The 20,583-nt window shown below is 36.5% G+C and overlaps 3 protein-coding genes across 6 annotated transcripts; 1 reads left to right on the top strand and 2 right to left on the bottom strand.

Annotated features, from left to right (window-relative positions):
* Positions 1–649: 649 nt before the first annotated feature.
* LOC112709523 (serine carboxypeptidase-like 18) lies at positions 650–4,934 on the bottom strand. 4 transcript variants are annotated; one of them, XM_072203500.1, is made up of 15 exons: positions 4,815–4,934; positions 4,512–4,603; positions 3,503–4,387; positions 3,093–3,238; positions 2,933–3,015; positions 2,734–2,856; positions 2,428–2,530; positions 2,208–2,350; positions 2,031–2,117; positions 1,772–1,936; positions 1,602–1,673; positions 1,393–1,511; positions 1,188–1,301; positions 1,048–1,102; positions 650–942 (listed from the first exon to the last, which is right to left on the bottom strand). In XM_072203500.1, the coding sequence occupies exons 4-15, from the start codon at positions 3,217–3,219 to the stop codon at positions 856–858; spliced, it is 1,278 nt and encodes a 425-aa protein (XP_072059601.1). In that variant the 5' UTR covers positions 3,220–3,238; positions 3,503–4,387; positions 4,512–4,603; positions 4,815–4,934; the 3' UTR covers positions 650–855. The 4 variants fall into 4 exon arrangements, with proteins under 4 accessions (XP_072059601.1, XP_072059602.1, XP_072059605.1 ...); XM_072203501.1 differs by lacking the exon at positions 1,048–1,102; XM_072203504.1 differs by lacking the exon at positions 4,512–4,603 and having other exon boundaries at positions 3,097–3,238.
* Positions 4,935–5,921: 987 nt separating this feature from the next.
* Positions 5,922–8,600, top strand: LOC140175225 (uncharacterized). The gene has a single exon (XM_072202175.1). The coding sequence runs from the start codon at positions 5,922–5,924 to the stop codon at positions 8,598–8,600; it is 2,679 nt and encodes an 892-aa protein (XP_072058276.1).
* Positions 8,601–14,774: 6,174 nt separating this feature from the next.
* LOC112711891 (uncharacterized) lies at positions 14,775–19,942 on the bottom strand. Its single transcript, XM_025764621.3, has 8 exons — positions 19,698–19,942; positions 19,385–19,458; positions 18,841–18,983; positions 18,695–18,741; positions 18,493–18,601; positions 18,330–18,391; positions 17,972–18,086; positions 14,775–17,775 (listed from the first exon to the last, which is right to left on the bottom strand). The coding sequence occupies exons 1-8, from the start codon at positions 19,932–19,934 to the stop codon at positions 17,633–17,635; spliced, it is 930 nt and encodes a 309-aa protein (XP_025620406.3). The 5' UTR covers positions 19,935–19,942; the 3' UTR covers positions 14,775–17,632.
* Positions 19,943–20,583: the final 641 nt, after the last annotated feature.

Here is a 20,583-nt window from a genome sequence, read left to right as displayed (position 1 = left end):
ATTTAATCTTTGAGTTAATAACGATGTAATGATATTTTTTTTCTCTATTATTTTTTTACATTACTTTTTTCTAAGTGCATATTTTAGGTTCCGAAAATAATAAGACTAATGGATTTTATTTCATAGCATGAAATTAAAGGAGAAAGAGGGAATACAATGGTATTGAAATTATGGATGTGAAGAAACTAAAGTGTCACACTGGCTTCTAAAATCCATAGTAGAAATTAAACAAATTAAAAGGAGTAGTGTACAAATTAATTTAGAGAAATGCAGAGAATCATAATAGTTTAATAATCTAACAACATACTTTATTCTATATAATTTAAACATTAATAACTAAACAATAACAAAAAAATAATAAAATTTGATAATTCTCAAATATTTTATCGTTGACCTAATAGATTATAATTTTATGATGTACCGATCTGGAATACGTTGACACACAAATTTTAAAATCTTATAAAACACGAAAACATGCATATATATAAAATATAAAGTATTTTTTGGATAAATCGTAATGATATTTTGATATTTTATTGATATTAAAATATAACTTATTTTTTTAATTATTTTTAATGTTTTATTTTAATTATATCAAGTATTTAAAATTTTTTATTTTAATAAATAATAATATATATTATATCTAAAATTTATTTTAAGAATACATGTTAAGAATAAGATTGAACACGCTGACACGTGATAGTAATTAAATGTGTCCAAGCGTGTTTATCCAGAGAAAATTTTTTTATTTTTAGTTAAGACATAATTGGACATAACAAACATACGAACAAATATCAATGAATGTCGCGTCCAAAATGTATCGGACACGCGAATATAGCAACTTGCTTCATAGTTTTAATTAGATAGAAAACCAGCAAGCCACCTAGATATCATAGCAAGACTTTCTTCAGGCCTGTACTCAGGTGCGGTGTGTCCCCCTCCCTGCAGATAATAAATTTATTAATATATTATAATACATTATTTATTTTAATTTCTCCATAAGAAATTAAATCAGCGTGTCAAATATAATTAAATGCTTTATCTTGCCTTCACAGTTGCATACACTAGGTTATAATTCCCCTGTGTATACTGCAATGTATATCTACAGAAATACATGTTAGTTTATGTTTATGTTTTTATATACTTGTTAATTAGCAGAGGATGTAAATATAATCAAGTGTACTTACCCTCCTACTTGTCCACCTACATACCACGGTAACCAGTCTCGTTTGAGCGACAAATTCAGAGATTTTATCCATGTCATTGTACCCAAATATGGAATAACTGCATCATGATCTCCACTGTATACTCCACATGGTGATGTGAATTTAATAATTAATTAGAGCTATAAACAATGTGTACGATGTATAATTGTGTAAATATATATTTTACCTGTAAATCAAAACTTTATAGTCTTTGTTAATAAGATACTTGTGATATGGTACAGTGCTTGTGACATCATAGGTGTAAGATAAACTCCGATTGCATCTGTTCCATTCCATCTTGATTCCCTAATAAATATTTTCATAACTTGATATAGTATGCAAATTAAATAGCATTGCTAATTTATTAGCGTATATAAATAATAATTAAATATATACCTTCCGAACGTGAAGAGCTGTTTGAACTTCTCCATCGTTAGCCCAGATGTAAGAGAAGACGTAGTTGTAGGACTAGAAGAACAAATCAGTTTAATTTACATCACCTTAATTAATTAAAAGCAGTAACAAGTGTTAGTAACTATATAATATATTGTTATTATTATATTTACCCGACACCAGGTTGGGGTGTGGTGAAAAGCGTTAGGAAGGAGGAGGTTCAATTGATTATGGTGTGTGAGATTACTAGGATCCCATCCAAATGCTTTAGCCTCTTTTGTGGCAGCATCAAAACAGTTTGGTTCTAATATTTGCGCTGTAAAAATATTCCTAACGCACTGCAAAATATATGAATTCAAATTAAAGTGCACCTCATTAAATAGTAGAACTAATTGTCTTCATGTAAATGTATAATAATGAAGACGTGGCTACCTCGGATACAAGTTGGAGGTTCTGGAAACATGCGGCATTGCTTGAGTCTACGTTTATGTATTGACCTTTGCAATTTGTTTTAGTTGCCTGCCATGAGTTTAACACAAGAAATTAAATTAGAGGCGCTAAGAAGATGTATTGAATGAATGAAGTAGGAAAAAGAAAAGTGGATGGTACCTGATAGAATTGATCGGAAATAAGGGCGAGTTTGTGATAGAATGGAATTCTCCAGTTTTTATCAACAGACAAATCTGTGACGGGGTTTCCCAGTATGTATCCCTTTAGATTCATTCTTTTTCCTCCTCCTTCAATCTCGTTTCCTTCAACAAATTAATTAATTATATTATTACGTGCATGTCACAGCAATGCAAGGCTAATTAATTATATATAGATATACCATCAGATATGGTCTTGACAAGAATAGGGAGGATTATGCCTGAGTAAGAATCGCCAGCTATGTATAGTGGATTCTTCTGGAACTTGGGATTGGACAAAAGCCACTGCATGCAATATTCAAATACCAAATTAGCAGAGAAATATTAAAACATCATCAGAATTTATTATTTTTGACCATCAGTTGATTATTAATATTTAAAAATATAAGATAAAATGTTATTAAATTATTATCCTAAATAAATTGAGTTGATGACTAAGTGAAGTATTCGCATCTTGATTGTTCACCTTTTGTTAAAGTTAGTTATACCTTGCGCAAAAACTGGTAATTATGTGCAGCTGCTAAAGTATCAGTGACTCCATAAGATTCGGGATTTGTGGCATAAGAAAATCCAGTACCCACGGGGGCATCTATGAAGATCATGCTAGCTACCTGAAATAATAGAAAGAACGCATCATTTTTTAGTTGTTTGAGAAAGAGGAGGATAGTTAATTAATTATTATATGACCTTTGTCCATGAGAATGGATTCAGCTTAAGGGTAGGTAATGTTCCGCTGCCTCTTGATTTGGCATAATCAAACATAAGCGGACCTGTATGTATACATAATACATGAATTGTTTAAGAAATTGAAGAGGAATTAGGGTTTTAATTTGTTTTGTGTAGTTACCTACTTCGAAGACGAGGCCAGAGAAACCAGAACAACCGGGGCCTCCAGTCAGCCAAAGCAAAAGAGGATCTTCCTCTGGATTCCTTTCTGATTCCACGAACCAATAGAATAGCTGCACGGATTCCATGTCCCCTACTCCCACATAACTTTGCAATACAACATTATTAATTGATTATTAGCTAAATTACATTATGAGAAATATTAGGATATCAGAGTTTATTGTTTTTTGCTATCACTTAGCTAGTTAGCTATTAACTCAATTTCTTTAGTAGTTTCTTTAGCATAGTAATCCAACAACATACTTTATCCCATTAATGACTATCTAATGGTTAAATACAATAAATTTTAATGACTCTCTAGCATTCTTCTTAAATTATATAGATGATTAATAAGAAAACAGAGTAGCTAACCCAGTTTGAAGGTTAAAAGGCAGTTTGCCAGGGAAGCCAGGAAGCGTGTCAACAGGTTTAGAAGAACTGGCAGTGATGACAAGAATGAGAATGAGAATGAGCACCGCACGAGGATCGTCATGTTAGTTAGTTTCCTGAATGCCATGGTAGATAGCAACTTGAGTTGAGCTCGAGCTTCAGACTTATAGTGCCTGTTACTTAATCGTCTCACCACACTTCCAACTACCACTCTTTCTACCTAACTTCTTATCATAATTTCCATGCAAATCTCTGAAGCTAAGGTTTGTATTTAGTGATTTGGTTGTTGAATCAGTGCAAGCAAGATTGAATTAACATGTATGCATGATTAAAGATTCTACTAGTAGATATATCAAATAAAATAGTGAACATGAATAACAATACATATAGCATGCAAATACCAACAATTTTTACATATATATATAAATCCATCACATACAAAATCTAAATAGATATAACATATGCAAAACACATGGCAAAGCTATATATGGACGAGGTGAATCATAAATGAAGAGAATTGCGCCTTCAATTGAAGTTCTTGTTTGAATTCATGAATAATGCAGAGGGCGGTTGTTGAGAAGAAGATACATTATTGCTTCTTGTTCATCCTCATTATTATAGCAGCTCATCATTTTCTTCTCTCTTCTTTGCTTCCTGTGCACAACCACCCTCGTTTCTTCAGGAATGGCATGAACAAGAGCAGGACTAAGAGCACCTCCGTTATTATTACCAGCATAACCGCCATAACCTCCAGCACATTCCACCACACCCTTCATGTATAATTGCCTTGCTTTGTTCAGAATCCTAAACGGTGCTATCATGTATTGCTTCAACTTGCTTTCCTTCCTTCCTTCCTTCGTCATCTACCTGCAACTCATCACAATCAATAGCAATGAGCAATGTAATACATGAAGATTGAAGAGTGGACTAATTGTAATTACAATTAATTAATTAATTAATTAAAATGTCTCTTCATATATGCTAAGTTTACTCTTTAAATTGGTATGGACGGCAAGGTTGGGAGACTCGGAGAGCATACAAAGGGACGCTCTAATCTCTGGATCTTAGCTTCTCTAACTCAACCTATAATATAATTAAAGCCTCAATTCAAATACTAATAACTGAAGCTAAGTGTGTTAGACAACAAACACCATAATAATTTTGTAATTTCTGTGGCAAGGAATATATTATGAGAAATGTTAGAGAACTATTAATGTTTAAAAATATGAGATAAAGTATATTGTTTACTAAACTAAAAGAATTATACTAAAAAAATAATAAATTCTGATATTACCTAACATTTTTCGTATATTACGATATACAGATTTGGGTATCTTGTGTGTGTATAGAAAAAGTCAGTTTGCGCAAATAGCGTGCCATATATATTTTTAAAACGAATGATAGCCTCATGAATAAATTCCTTAGATGGAAGAATTGGATTATATTTAATATGACGTTACGTTTACTAACGAGAAAGTGATAGTGAATTAGTGATCCATATGTGCCAACTAACTTTCTAACATTCTCGTTCCGACATTCTTAATTATAAGAGAAAGAAATAATCATCTACATGAAGATATCAGTGAGACGATATGTGTTCAATTTTAGTTTGTTTATCATATTCAAAGTTATTCATCGGCGTATACGGGGAGTGCTAGGAGAACAATGATTATCTTGAACAACATGAACAATCACTAATCAAATATAAGTACACTACACCCTAATTTAATGCTACTCATTAAATTTATTCTTTTAACCATATTAATTCACATTGTAAACACATTGTTCAAGAATGTTATTAGTTACCTATAATTTTCCATAACATTATTATCACTGTTCCTGCTTTTTTGCATTGCACAGTATTGGGCATTTTATTTTACTATATGGCCCTTTTAAAGACACTTCCAATTTTTGTTGCATTTGCTAAGCCCATTATATGTTATGATATGACCAGTAAGCATCGGTTACAAGTTATAACTCGGTAACGCCTAAGATCCGATCATAACCGATGATTTCATCATGACCATAAATAATCATTAACCAATAACGTCGGATTTACAATTAATCCTCCACCTGGGCGTTACAACCCAAGGAAAACGGTCGACCATTTACATTAATATAAAGCAGACAAGAAAAGCCGAGAGAGGTACGTCATACTTTCCAAGTTAAGATCTATCATCTACTCAACACTAACTTGAGCGTCGGAGTGCCTTTGCAGGTACCCACCCTCATTGTTCATCCGCTGCCGACGTATATCTTGGTCCACTCTAGGAGTCCGCCGACCTTATCAGAGGACGAGCTATACCTCGGAATAACCAGGCAAGAACATTTGGCGCCCACCGTGGGGCCCTACCTTGAAATATCACTCGCAAAGGTCCCAAAATATCCTTAAAACACATTCATGGCCGATGTTCCTCCCCCAACCTCATCCGAGCTTCTACGGATGGTGACTGAGCTTCAGCAAGCAAATCAACGGATGGCGGAGGAGAATCAAAGAATGCAGGATCAAATCGCGCAACTAGTCAATGCTCGGCTGGAGCATAACAATGATCATCATAACCGAGAAGAAAATCATGAGCGCCAATCAATACCGATCCATGTCTCCGAAACACCTCAACAGGAGGAGGAAGGGGCCCATGGAACCGAGGAGGCCCAACCAAACGCCGAGGAAGAAGAGCGCGACAACTCTGCTGGCCCATTTACGGCCGACATCATGAATTTTCAACTCCCGAGACAATTCACCTTGCCAACAACTTTAACCCCTTATGATGGGATGGGAGACCCGAAGCAGCATATTAAAAAATTCCGATCTATTATGATCGTTAACGGTGCATCCGACCCTATTTTATGTCGTTGTTTTCCCTCTTTTTTAGATGGTCCTGCACTTGACTGGTTTTGCTCTTTGCCTGCAGATTCAATATCGCGTTTCCAAGAATTAGCCAAGCAGTTTGAGGATCACTTTGCAGCATCCGCAATATACTTGCATGATTCTGATTACCTGACAACCATCAAACAAGGCCCACAAGAAAGCCTGAAGGATTACATTACCCGTTTTACGAAGATCGCCATGAGAATCCCCGACCTTCATCCCGAAGTCCATCTCCATGCCATTAAAAGCGGTCTTCGTCCGGGCAAGTTCCAAGAGACAATTGTTGTGAGTAAGCCGAGAACCTTGGCAGAGTTTCGCGAGAAAGCCAAGGGACAGATAGATGTTGAAGAGCTTTGGCAGGCCCGCAAAGCAGAAAAATCAGCCGCCGTCAAGGATGATGATAAACCCCGGGACAGTAAGAAATCATTTAAGCCAGTTCCCCGTTATGAGTCATACACCCAGTTCAACACAAAGAGAGATGACATTATTAAAGAAATACTCAACTCCAAATTAATCAAGCCTCCTCGTAAGGCCGGCGCTTACCCGGAATCCAAGACTGTTGATAAATCCAAATATTGCACTTTTCATCAGAAACATGGGCACACAACCGATGAATGTGTGATCGCTAAAGATCTCCTAGAACGCCTCGCGAGACAAGGTCATCTCGACAAGTTTATCACAGGACGTATGCAGAAGAATGTAACCTCGGCTTCTGACCTTGCAGCAGCAAGCCTCTCATCAAAAGAAAAAGATAACGCACCAGCCCAACCCAGAGGAATTATCAATTGTATTTCAGGAGGATATGCGGGAGGCAGACATACAAGCTCGGCCCGGAAAAGAACTTACAGGGCCATGTTGGCTGTTACAGATGCCCTTAAAGTTCCTCAGCCGATCCAGGATTTCCCAGAAATGACTTTCGGTTCAACCGACTTTAATCATGCCGATGCTAATTATGACGATCCAGTGGTGATTTCCATTCAATTGGGGGATTTAATAGTCCGCAAAGTACTTCTCGATCCCGGAAGCAGTGCTGATGTCTTATTCTTTACTACGTTCGAAAAAATGAAACTAAGTCACAAAATTCTGCAACCGTACCATGGAGACTTGGTCGGATTTTCAGGGGAGCGAGTCCCTGTTCTGGGTTCCGTGTGGTTACAAACCACACTCGGTGAGCAACCATTATTTAAGACACAAGACATTCAATATCTTGTAGTCGACTACTTTAGTCCTTATAATCTTATATTAGGTAGACCATTTTTAAATAAATTTACAGCAATCATGTCTACAGTTCACCTTTGTGTTAAGTTCCCTGTGCAGGATAATTTAGTGGCAACCATCCACGGCGACCTCCATGAAGCTCGGCAATGCTATAATACAAGCCTGAAGCCTATCAAAAAGAGCAACATGGTGCAAGTCAACTCCATACAACCTGACCAGCCAAGATTGACAGAAATAGACCCAAGAGCCGACTTCGAAGATCGGCCAATGCCAAACGAGGACTTAACAAAGGTCGCCCTGACCGAGGACCCCGCAAAATTCACCTATATGGGGACATCAATCAGTAAGGAAGAGAAAGAATCACTCATAAGGTTTTTGCAAGAGAATGCCGACTTATTTGCTTGGACGCCTGCCGATATGCCAGGAATAGATCCATCTGTTATTACGCACAAATTGGCAGTTAATCCAGAAGCTCGCCCAGTCTCCCAAAAGAAAAGAAACCTTGGAGCGGAAAAACGCCTTGCATCCCTTACCGAGGTCAAAAAGCTCATTACCGCTAACTTCATCAAAGAAATCAGGTTTACAACATGGCTCGCCAATGTTGTTATGGTAAAAAAGAGTAACGGTAAGTGGCGCATGTGCGTCGATTTTACTGACCTAAATAAGGCGTGTCCTAAAGATGCTTATCCTTTACCTTGCATTGACACTTTAGTTGACAATTCTTGCGGTTATGGTTCATTAAGTTTTATGGACGCATACTCTGGCTATAACCAGATCCTCATGCATCCATCTGACAAAGAAAAGACTGCCTTTATAACTGAATATGGTAATTATTGCTATAACGTTATGCCTTTTGGTTTAAAGAATGCAGGTGAGACATATCAGCGACTAATGAATAAGGTCTTCGAAAACCAAATAGGTCGGAATATCGAAGTTTATGTGGACGACATGGTCGCCAAGACCATGGTCAGCAACTCTCATATCCATGCCTAGCCGAGATTTTTGGGCAGATCCGACGATATAATATGAGATTAAATCCCGAAAAGTGTGCGTTCGGTGTTCGCGGAGGAAAATTCCTTGGATTTATCCTCACCAGCCGAGGAATTGAAGCAAATCCCGAAAAATGTCAGGCGGTCCTTGATATGCAAAGTCCAAAAACAATAAAGGACGTTCAACGGCTAACAGGACGACTTGCGGCCTTATCCAGATTTCTACCCTGTTTGGCATCAAAGTCTCTTACTTTTTTCCGATGTTTAAAAAAGAACACCAAACTTTTTGAATGGACTGAAAGCTGTGAAGCCGCATTTCAAAACTTAAAACAATTCCTTTCAAAACCACCCGTTTTACAAAAGCCAAAGCCTAATGAGCCATTGTATATATACTTGTCCATTACTGATATGGCAGTAAGTTCTGTCCTTGTAACAAAAACGCAGAAAGGTCAACAGCCGATCTATTTTGTAAGTAAATTACTGCAGGGCGCCGAGCTTCGCTACCCGAGGTTGGAAAAGCTCACGCTGGCCTTAGTCTTCTCCTCGAGACGACTCCGACCATATTTCCAGGGGCATACCATCATTGTCAGGACCGAACAACCCCTTCGGCAAGTCCTCTCAAAACCAGAATTAGCAGGCAGACTTATCAAATGGGCCGTTGAGCTCTCTGAATTTGACATTCAATACCAACCGAGAGGGTCCGTTAAATCCCAATACTTAGCCGATTTTGTGGCCGAACTTACCCAACCATGTACGGATGAACAGAACTCCGATTGGATCTTGTTTGTGGACGGAGCTTCAAACCCACAGGGGTCAGGGGCAGGAATATTATTAGAGAGTCCAGAAGGTATAATCCTCGAGCATTCTCTCCGGTTCTCCTTCAAAGCCAGTAATAACCAGGCCGAATACGAAGCCCTCGTCGCCGGGCTCAGGTTAGCAATTGATTTACACATTGCCAGCTTAAAGGTTTATTGTGATTCTTTATTAGTAGTACAACAAGTAAATCAGGTCTTTCAAACTAAAGATAAACTTTTATTGAAATACTTAGAACTTGTTCAGCAGTTGGTAAATGGTTTTCAAAAAATAGAAATTTGCCACATTCCCAGAGACCAAAATCATAGGGCTGACATTCTATCAAAACTAGCCACTACACAGTCACACACAGCAACACTATTACAGTCAACTTTAGACAAGCCGAGCATACACATCATTAACACTTTAAACGCTTTCAATGAGACAAGTTGGCAACTACCTTACATACAATATCTAAAAGATGGCTCTCTTCCGAAAGAGATCTCAGATAAGAAAAGATTTTGACGACAAGCTTCTTTTTTCACATTAATGAATAACGTTCTATATAGGCGGGGGTACTCCCGACCACTTTTGAAATGTTTGGACAGGAATGAGGCCGATCTTGTGTTAGCCGAGGCTCATGAAGGAATATGTGGCATACGCTCGGGGGCAAGAAGCCTGGCACAGAAAATACTTCGAGCAGGTTTCTACTGGCCGAGTCTGTGGGAGGATAGCAGAAAGAAGGTTAGAACTTGTGACCAATGTCAAAAGCACGCACCGATCATTAACATCCCAGCCGAGCATCTTCACCAGTCTGTCGTAAGTTGGCCATTTAACCAGTGGGGGATAGACATCCTCGGCCCGTTTCCCACTGCACCTGGACAGATGAAGTATTTAGTAGTTGCTATTGATTACTTCAGCAAATGGATTGAAGCACAACCCCTGGCGAGAATCACATCCTACCAGATGATATCCTTTGTTTGGAAATACATTATATGCAGATTTGGAATTCCTCGACATGTTGTCACAGACAATGGTCGGCAGTTTACCGATCATAATTTTAAAGATTTTTTGCAGAAACTAAGGATAAATCACCATTTCTCATCTGTGGAACACCCACAATCTAATGGTTTAGCTGAAGCCGCCAATAAGGTCGTCTTACACGCCTTAAGAAAAAAGCTCGACAATGCTAAGGGGCTCTGGGCCGAGCTAGTTCCAGAAGTATTATGGTCCTACAATACTACAGTGCATACATCAACTAAAGAAAACCCGTTTAGATTGGTCTATGGATCTGAGGCAATGATTCCTCTGGAAGTTTCGCAACAATCCTTACGAGCGATAGCAGAGAATCACGATCAAGCTCGCAGAGCAGAACTTGACTTAATAGAAGAAATCAGGAATACAACAGCCATTCGCCAACAAGCTCTACAGCAACAACTAAGCCGAAGACACGCCAAACGGGTTCAACCAAGATCCTTCAATATCGGAGATCTGGTGCTGAGGAAAACTGAAGAAGCTCGCTGACCATCTTCCCATGGGAAGCTTGCAGCAACATGGGACGGACCCTACCGCATACTCGAAGTCCTCGGGAGAGGAGCTTACAGACTAGAGCATTTGGATGGTACTAAGATCCCAAGTACATGGAACGTCCATTCTTTAAAGCAATATTACAGTTAAGGCACAGCAGAATGCTAGTACTCTTTTTCCTCACTTGAGATTTTTTCCCAAAAGGGTTTTGCTCAAGGAGGTTTTAATGAGGCTAGCTTGCCAACGTTAGGTTTTTAAGGTACTGTTTTGAATAAAACTCATTTACATTTATGACATTTGATAGAATATTCTCTTTTAAGCTCAATTTCAATTTGCTAACAAACATCATGAGAAAAGTTGTAATCAAATTACAAACCACTCCTCTTAACAGACAAAACAGATAATATGCAAAGCCATATTAAGCATGCAGTTCAAAAATCCCTCTTATGGGTATCAGACAACGTAATTAGGGTCATACAAAACCTAATTACAAACAGCAGTTAAACAAAATAAAACAGTCATGGGCCATCATCCCCAAAGCAATAACAACTGAAGATTACACAAACTAGTTAACTAAGTTATCGCCCCCTTCTTCAATCACCTCTTCATCATCTACAAGTTGACCATCCCGAATCACCTTACTCGGGTCCATAGGTGCAAAGTCACCATCAGGCATAAGAAACTTCGCCTGAGTCACAGCACGTTCGAAACCTTCCGCAAAGACATCAAGAATGTCACCCTCTCTACCTGCCTCAAACTCCTTCATTTGCACAGTCAGATCAATAACTCGTTTATTTACCTCTTCCAGCTCAGTTTCTTTCTTTTTCAAAAGCTCGGTAGCCTTTTCACGACTTTCTTTCTCAACCTTCAATTCCTTTTCCAGATCAGAAACATTCTTCTTTAGTTCAGTAAGGACCAATTCTTTTGAAGTCAGCTGTTCCTTCAAAACAGCACACTGCTCAAGCTCGGCAACAAATTTTTTGTGTTTCTTTTCTTGACTTCGGCCTATACAAGCCAAACGAAAACCCAACACCTGAAAATTACAAATTTAACAGTATAAAATATACACTACAAATATTTGAAGTGAGATGGCTCAAATCGAAAAGCTAACCTGAAGAAATTGATCAACTCCCACATCCCCAGCCTCTTCAACCCGTGCTATATCTGAGAAACATTGGACAACCTCGTTCGCAACAACATTGAAGGGAAACCCCCGATCCCAAACAGATGAGCCATCTCCGCCATCATCAAAAGCATGGAGCTTATCCTGTTTCACAGTAAAACTAGATAGGTCTTCAAGTTGAATCACACCTTCTTTGTCCTGTTCCCCAGCAGTAATAGCAACCTCAGTCTTCCTCTTCTTAAAAACTATCCCTTTTTTCTTAGGTGGGGGCTGATCAACTTCACCCCCTACATCCATTTTTTCAGCATTCGAAGATGAACCTTCAAAGTTTTTGGATTTAAACCGGGCCCTAAGGGTAGAGGCTGACACTCCCGGAAATTTCCCAGCTGCACACAGATAAAAAACAAGCAATCAGAGAAAAGATTATTCTATCCAAAACTACTCAAAACAAAATATAATTCAATGAACTCACCAAAATAATCCACCATGGCCGACTTGTTATCTTCCAAAGGAAGCAATTCGGACACAGACATCAGTCCCCCCTTAGCCACCATTTCAATCAGAAAAGATATAATACACTCATTCCGGCTAGTTATCAATTCAGGACCTAAGATGTGTTGCAGTTGGCAACACCAGTACAAGGGGAATTTTTCCCCAAGATGTTCATCTAAATAAAACGGGAAATCCTCATCCACTGACTTAATCTTCAAAAACATTTCCTTGAAATCTTTAAAGGAAGATTTATATAATTTGAAAACCGAAAAACCTGGTGTACTGTTTAAATTTACCCACAAACCCTTCCATACCCCCTTAGCTTGGAATAAGGAAAAGAAAAGCTCCAGCTCTGGGTTAACTTCCAAAAAGTCCATTAGAATCTGGAAACACTTTATGAACGCCCAGCCATTGGGATGAACCTGTGATAGGGCACAGTTCATTTGTTTCAGAACATCACATTCAAACTGACTAAACGGAAGTCGGACCCTTAACTCTTCTAAAACACAAGTGTACATAAAGAAATTTTCGAAATCCTTTTTTCTGTGAAAAACACGATCAGAACGACTGCATGGCAGTAATTCCAAGCGAAAGCCAGGTTTCACTATCCTAGCAACATTAACTTGCTTAACGCTATCCTTATCCACAAACAAAGAAGCCCTTATTTTGACATCCTCCCCAACCCAGTCGTACAGTTCTTCATTCCCAATCTTGGGTAACGATTTCACCTTTTTCTCACTCATTGTTCCTTATTGACTCAGAAGAATAGAAGAAAAGAAGGGGTAGTGTTACTAACCTCTAGTACTCATAATGTTTAAAGGATTCTGAATAAAACCCTCCAATGTATTGTAGGAAGAAAAATGCAAACCATTCAGTTGCTTAACTCCTTAAATTTATGGTGCAATCAAACACCATTAAATAAAGCACACTTTCAACGGTTAAAAAGAAGTCTTGGAACTTGCACCTATTTAGAAACAATAATAATTAAAAGTCTACACGTATCGAGACTTGGATAATAATTACAGTGGCCAGTCTTTTCAGTTACTAGAGGTAACTTTGAAAGAGATATGCTGATCTGGGGGCACAGTGTACCGAGCTATAACTCGCCTACCATAAAAGCTCAACCTATCTCTTTAAAGTCAGGTCAAGCTTGGGGGCTGTGATATGACCAGTAAGCATCGGTTACAAGTTATAGCTCGGTAACGCCTAAGATCCGATCATAACCGATGATTTCATCATGACCATAAATAATCATTAACCAATAATGTCGGATTTACAATTAATCCTCCACTTGGGCGTTACAACCCAAGGAAAACGGTCGACCATTTACATTAATATAAAGCAGACAAGAAAAGCCGAGAGAGGTACGTCATACTTTCCAAGTTAAGATCTATCATCTACTCAACACTAACTTGAGCGTCGGAGTGCCTTTGCAGGTACCCACCCTCATTGTTCATCCGCTGTCGACGTATATCTTGGTCCACTCTAGGAGTCCGCCGACCTTATCAGAGGACGAGCTATACCTCGGAATAACCAGGCAAGAACATGTTACAATCTTGGGAAGATGTGTTTTCTTTTTCCGGTGACCAAGAAAAAAAAAACGAGTTTATCTTCCTGTACAAGGAGGAATTAACTTTAGTAATGATCTCGAAATCATTTACCAAAAAAAATGATCTCGAAATCAAACCAACTTGGTCGAGTGATCAGTTCACTTGTTTGTTTAAATAAGTATTGGAGGTTTAAATTTCGCCTTGTGCATGCAGCAACCAATTGACTAGCGACAGACCTTTAAATAGAGCTCAGATTTGTTATGAATTAGTCATTGACCTGTCGAACTAGAGGATACTGTGAGCAATCAGAAAAAAAAATCTCAAAATCAAGAATTGTCAACCTTCAAAATATATCATAGCATAATATCATGTTTTAGATGAGTTTTTTCAACGATATCAAACAATCTACATACGTGTTTTGTCTTTTGTGATTAGTCAAGTAGCATTTGCACTAGCTAGTTCCACAAAAATTATTTATATATTTGAATTGGACTCACCATTTAATTAGGTAGGCCTATCTTATATTCTTATTGACCTTGTTCTATGGCTGAAAGGCCACTTTCCGATCCGGCGGTCATTATTAACAAGTATACTAATTAAACTAAATCACTTTTATAATCACAATTATCTTAACCTCTTTAATCTCTATCATGACCATCAATAATACAGCCTGCCATTTAGGCAGGAAGGAACATCAGCAGAAAACAATATTATGTTCTAACAATTAATAGATGGATGTATAATAATATATGATCCAAAAATTAATTGCCAAATAAAGCTATTACAAGGATTGTTGTTTTGTTGCCAACGAGCTATAATTCAAATGGCATAATCTCTTCATCCTCATCTAGAGGTTTCGGATTGAGTCTCACTCCTAACTTTAAAAAAAAATTATTGTTTTGTTTTACATAATTACAAGGACAGTTTGTTTACATAAATGGAAATAGCGTAAAAAATACCAAATTTCTCAAATTAGAGGATTTAAATTCAGAAGATAGAGGGAGTGGTGAATGAATGTTACATAAGGAAGGTGATGATTAAGAGATAGGGGTGGTTTTGCCAGGGCGATCAGCAGCCTTAAGAGTCTTGTCGATAAGGTTGCGAGCCTTTCTGCTTCGGATCTCAACCTTCACGCTCGCACTCTTATCGATTTTTATGTATGGCTTCTTCTTCTTCTTCTTCGTTAGCTTCAGCTTGCTCACCTGAGACTTTATCGTCTCCAACAGGTTCTCCATCATCATCTCCTTTTGATCTGCGATGCTCGATCGACGTTCCTTCTCTTCAATTAGCACTTGAATCAATCAATCAACTTTATGTATGTGCGGTTGAGTGAATCATAATGCATGCACTGAGTGCTGCGCATCTAAGCAATGCTTTATAGATACTCTACTTCTCTAAATAAATGCTGTATTTATTTGTGATCTGTATGTACGTAATCACCAACTTCTTCCATTCAACGTTTTTTTTTAATAATATTTATTATTTTTAATTAAAAAATATATATTTACTTTATATGTTATACGGAATGAATGGGATATGCTCGCCAACATCAATCTCAGAGAAACCATTATAAATCTCATTATATCTATGCTTTTATATTAACAAAATAAAAAATATTATAAATATATTTATAAAATAAAAAGCACTAATCACTTAACATTTTTTTTAACTGAATATTATCGTTAATTTCTTCAAATATGATCCTTGTATTTATATAAATGTTTGGCCCGATATTGTCATATTGACCTCAGCTAAATAATTTATTAATTTTCAAGTGGTACACATTCACTGGATATTCCAATAGAAAAATAGGGGAATTTACAACGAAAGAAAAACGAGAGAGTAAAACGAAACCTTTTTGAAAGGGAAAATAATTGTTTACTAGCTTTACCTATACGATAAATATGTTAAACAATTATAACAAAAAAAAAATGTTAAACAATAAGATGAAACGATAGGTTGCGCCAATTTTTATTTATTTCTTGATAGGGAAATTTTTTTCCTTTCGTTTCTTTACTTTCTCTTACTGGAGACTTATTTTTATTTTCTTTTAATATTTTCGCAACGTCCTTATGAATTGCCAAATTGGTCGGTGTTACTGACTCGGACCACATGCATTGCTGCCGGTTGTGTTGACTTTCATGAGGCAGGTTAAAAAGTAGTAACAATAAATAAAAGCGCCAATTTATTAAGACCTTTTCCATTTTCGTTTACGGTCTTATTTTAGGAGTTTTACACAGAAGTGATTAGTATTAGGTCAAATTTAAGGGGAAAAAAGTAAGCTACATTAATTTTTTTTGAGTTTATTTTTTGTTCCTTAGTGTTATCTAATAGCATATAAAATCATTTTTTGGTCATCAATTGCAACGTAAGGAAAATCTTCTTTCGGAAGCGAGAAATCCAATTTAAGACAACTCCTTTAATGTATTAAATTTGTGCAAATTCTAGAATCAAACTAGAAAAATCAATAGGAAATAGCTAGGGGAGTGCTTTTCTTGTTAAATAATAATATTCTCATTATTATCACCAAAATATTTCACCCAAACTTTCTTTGATTCACACCCTAATGTCAACGTTTAATACAGGTAGTTGGACAAGATTACAAATGGGTAAGTCATGCAAAATTTATTATCCATTAATGTGAAATTTGTGGAGCTGAATATTAGTATTTAATAACAGATTGTTCCCCTTTGGTCAACGGGGTATTGCCTTTCAAAATATAATATTTTTGTATTAGGGTTTATTAATGAGTAATCTACTTGTTGAAAATTTAAAAGATAACACTTTTTCTTGAGTTGTAAATATATCAATGTTATGAAATTTTCAAAAGCTTGTTACTTTCATAAATATTTAATTTGGACTTTAACAAATGTTTTTAAAGTGCTAGCAAAATTCTATTTTATTTAGCACTTGATATATTTTAATTTCGCTCTAATTTGATGTAACTATTAAGAGAATGAATTTGCTTATAAACCAACTAAAAATTAGTCATAGATATCGCAGTTGCGAACCACTGAATTCTTATAATCAGTCAATGTTGATATCATAAATACCACATATATCAATCATGTAGGCTCAGGATTCATGACTCATTATGGAGTGATTGGAGTGTATGGTGAAGTATCATTATATTAAATTTCTCCACACAATAGTCCTCACATCACATGGGACTATAAACACCCACAAAATTCAAAAATATCTGTCTTCTCCCTGTGCTACTTTACTACTAAGAAACCGCATTGCTATTGATATGCGCAAAAAATTGTATCAAAATTATTATCAGTTGATCTTACCCGTTGATCAGTTTTCTCTATAATATGTGATTCCTAAAATAATATTATATACTTTGAATTCAGCTCTTGTTGTATAATATTGACCAACAGGTTTAAAGACGAATACTCACAGTTAAAGAAAGCCGAGATCTGCACAACCTTCCCTGCATTTATCATTCTCTATACCCCACTTCAAATTGAGAATTTCAAGTTAGGCCCCAATAAATGAAATTAAATAAAAGTATGCTATCTAAGAAACATGTCATGTGATACAAAACTTTTAGCTTCGGTGAGAGTCAGACCATAACACGAGAGTTGATAGAAGTGCTATTGTGGCAGTTTCAACCCTTAGACGATGTGGCCCGAGACTAACACCTATGGCACCCGCTTCCATCATCATACTCTCTTCTTTCTCGGTGAAGTCTGGACAAGGCACCCAATACCAAAACAAACAAGCGTTATTTTCATTTTAAGCAACAAATTGATACCAAGAAACATGGCATTTACTAGACAATCATAATGATGAGTAGCAATTAGAAGACTTGCCATTTTTTAAGCATAATGTAACCATTCAAAAAAAACAAAAAAGTTAAGATTGAACAAAATTAAGCAAACTAACCGCCTTCAGGTCCAATTACGATTAAGCCACTAGTTTCCTTTTCGAATTCTGTCAACGCATTAAGAACAGGAGATGCCTTTGCTGTTGCAACAAGAGAAAGCTTTGACTGTGCAATCTGTGGCACAGAAAACAGGTAAAGTTAGCCATGAGCAGAAAGGAGAAGGGAAGACTTGGAATCCCATCGGTCTATATACTACATAAATGTCACTACATAACCATTTATAGCAAGATCAAATCCCTTGTTTAAACAAAGAATTCACAAGACCAAAAGAAAATAAGCATCAAGAAAATAAGCATCCTAAAAACTACAATGTTGTGACTTCTTGGCAAATAACTAAAATTGAAATGGAAAACTTACAAGATGGAGAAGGTCATTAACCTTTACAGGAGGTTTCAGGACCATTTCATGCAGCCGTTGACCTACAAAAGAGCAACAACATTAGGTTCCTCAAACTGAAAAGCCAATTTCTAATAGGATTACAAAAACATTTAGCTTCAGAGGCAAGTAAAAATATATTTACATTGTTTTGATGCCGCTAAGATTACCCGTTCCAATCTGTCTACCCGATTTTCTGAGATTGATGGAGAACGTTCAGTAAGTAGTGGAGTTACACTATTGGCTCCAAGTTCCTAAGGCATTGTAACATGAATAAAAGAGAAACAACCATAACATGAAGCTATAAGTCTAACCAGATAAAATCTCAACATGCTAGTGAAACATACTGTGCACTTCTCTACAAGCCAGTCAGCACGTCCACCCTTCAAAGTTCCTAAACATGCATGGTGCAACAAGTGAAAAATTGAGCTCAAAAGCTCACATCTTCAAAACACACAACACCATGAAGTTGTTGACAACTATAGGAACTAACCAAAACCAGCAAATACATGAAACTGCATGTTCTGTGGATGTATTAGCTTTGGATCATTCAGTGCAACAAAATCAAGTCCAGTACGATCAATGTTCTGTATGCATCCTTCTACCAGACCTCCCTTCCCGTTGAAGAGCTCTACCCTTGATGTGGATCATCAACAAATCATTGAAATGGAGGAGTTATGCTAGAGATGAATACGGAAACATAGACCACTAAATATGCACAAGAAGAGTCTCTCTTTAACTTTCAGTTCCCTGAATTAGAAATATACAAAAATAGTGGCTAACGGTACAACCGTGACATAAAATATTTGACAGACATATTGGAAATGAACTACAAGAAAGAACTCCACTTTCCACATTCAAGTCTAATGCAACTGCCTAAAATACTTTCCCCTTACTAATCAACATTAAGCATCATAATTCCTATTACTAATTCAAATCGTTCAAAGGGTAGAATTCAGAACTAAATTTTGCACAAGATCAATTGTCTTAAAAACTAAACTATCCTCTCAGTCATAACAAGTGATCTATATGATTACCTGTCATCGGCACCCAGCCTCAATACTTTTGTCATATGCCAAAATTCATCCCCTTTTACACGCACAACACTACCCTGCATTGCCACAGAAACAGAATAAACCCATCTTCAATTAAACAAGTGGCAAGGCTTTGCCAATGTGGTATCTAACACAGAACAGTAAGAATGACAAGTGCGGCGGTAATGCTAATTAGATGAAAATCGTTGCAAAAGTTGAATGTTGGAAGCAAAGCCAAACCATTATTAAAATGAAGGTGAAATAACAGAGAAATGATGTGCTGTATTAGGAAGAGTAGTTAGAAGAAGAGAGATGCCTTGGAAGAAGGAAAAGTTTCGGAGTAGAAACGGGGGAGACCACCGCGTGATTGGTCTCCGTAATCGTCGTCGGAGGAGGAGAAAGAGAATGCACGCACTCTCGCTCTCCCTTTCAAGTTTCGTAGCCATGCCAATGATGTAATCACCATGAAACAGGGTTTTGCTGCCCTTACGGGTGCTAGGGTTTGCAACATTTGCATTTGGTTGCATTTGCCCCAATTCAATTTCGCTTTCATTTTTTGTCTCTTTCAAAACTTCTCAATTCTCATCCGCTTAATTATTTTTGGTCAGAAATTTTCATTTGGGTTCTATTTTGGTGGGTTATCCCAAATCAGCCCAATTTAAGATAGGCCCATATATGGTATGTATTTATTCACTGTTTAGCAGTTGCCTTAATTCTGAAATCTTATTAGTAATAAGGAGGGTTTATTTCTCATCTGCCCTTAGAAGTTAGAACACATATTAAAATTATAAAACAAGAAAATTTTTATCGAAAATATAAATTTTTAATATATTTTTTTATATTCATTCAATAAAAACATTTAAAACTTTTTACTAGTAATAGGTTTATTATGTGCCCTTAAAACACATCTTAACTAAATACTAATAATAAAACTAACTACTAATTAGTATTCAAAAGATAAGCTGATAAAAAGTTTTTAAGAGATGTTATCAACAAAATAATCTTTGAATGACTTGAAAATATAATAAAAATAATCAATAAATATTATATTTTTATAAGTAACTATAAAATTTTCGTTTTAGTAAACAACTTATCCATTTGATTCGAATTTTTGTGATAATATTTGAATATATATTTAGAAAATAAGCAAAAAAATTTTGAGCAAAATTTAATTCCTAAATTTATTTTATTTTTTAAAAAAA

Source organism: Arachis hypogaea, chromosome 9 (genome assembly GCF_003086295.3).
Source record: "Arachis hypogaea cultivar Tifrunner chromosome 9, arahy.Tifrunner.gnm2.J5K5, whole genome shotgun sequence".
NCBI lineage: Eukaryota > Viridiplantae > Streptophyta > Magnoliopsida > Fabales > Fabaceae > Arachis > Arachis hypogaea.
Note: the sequence above shows the minus strand (reverse complement) of the source record. Positions and strands in the feature narration are given on the sequence as shown.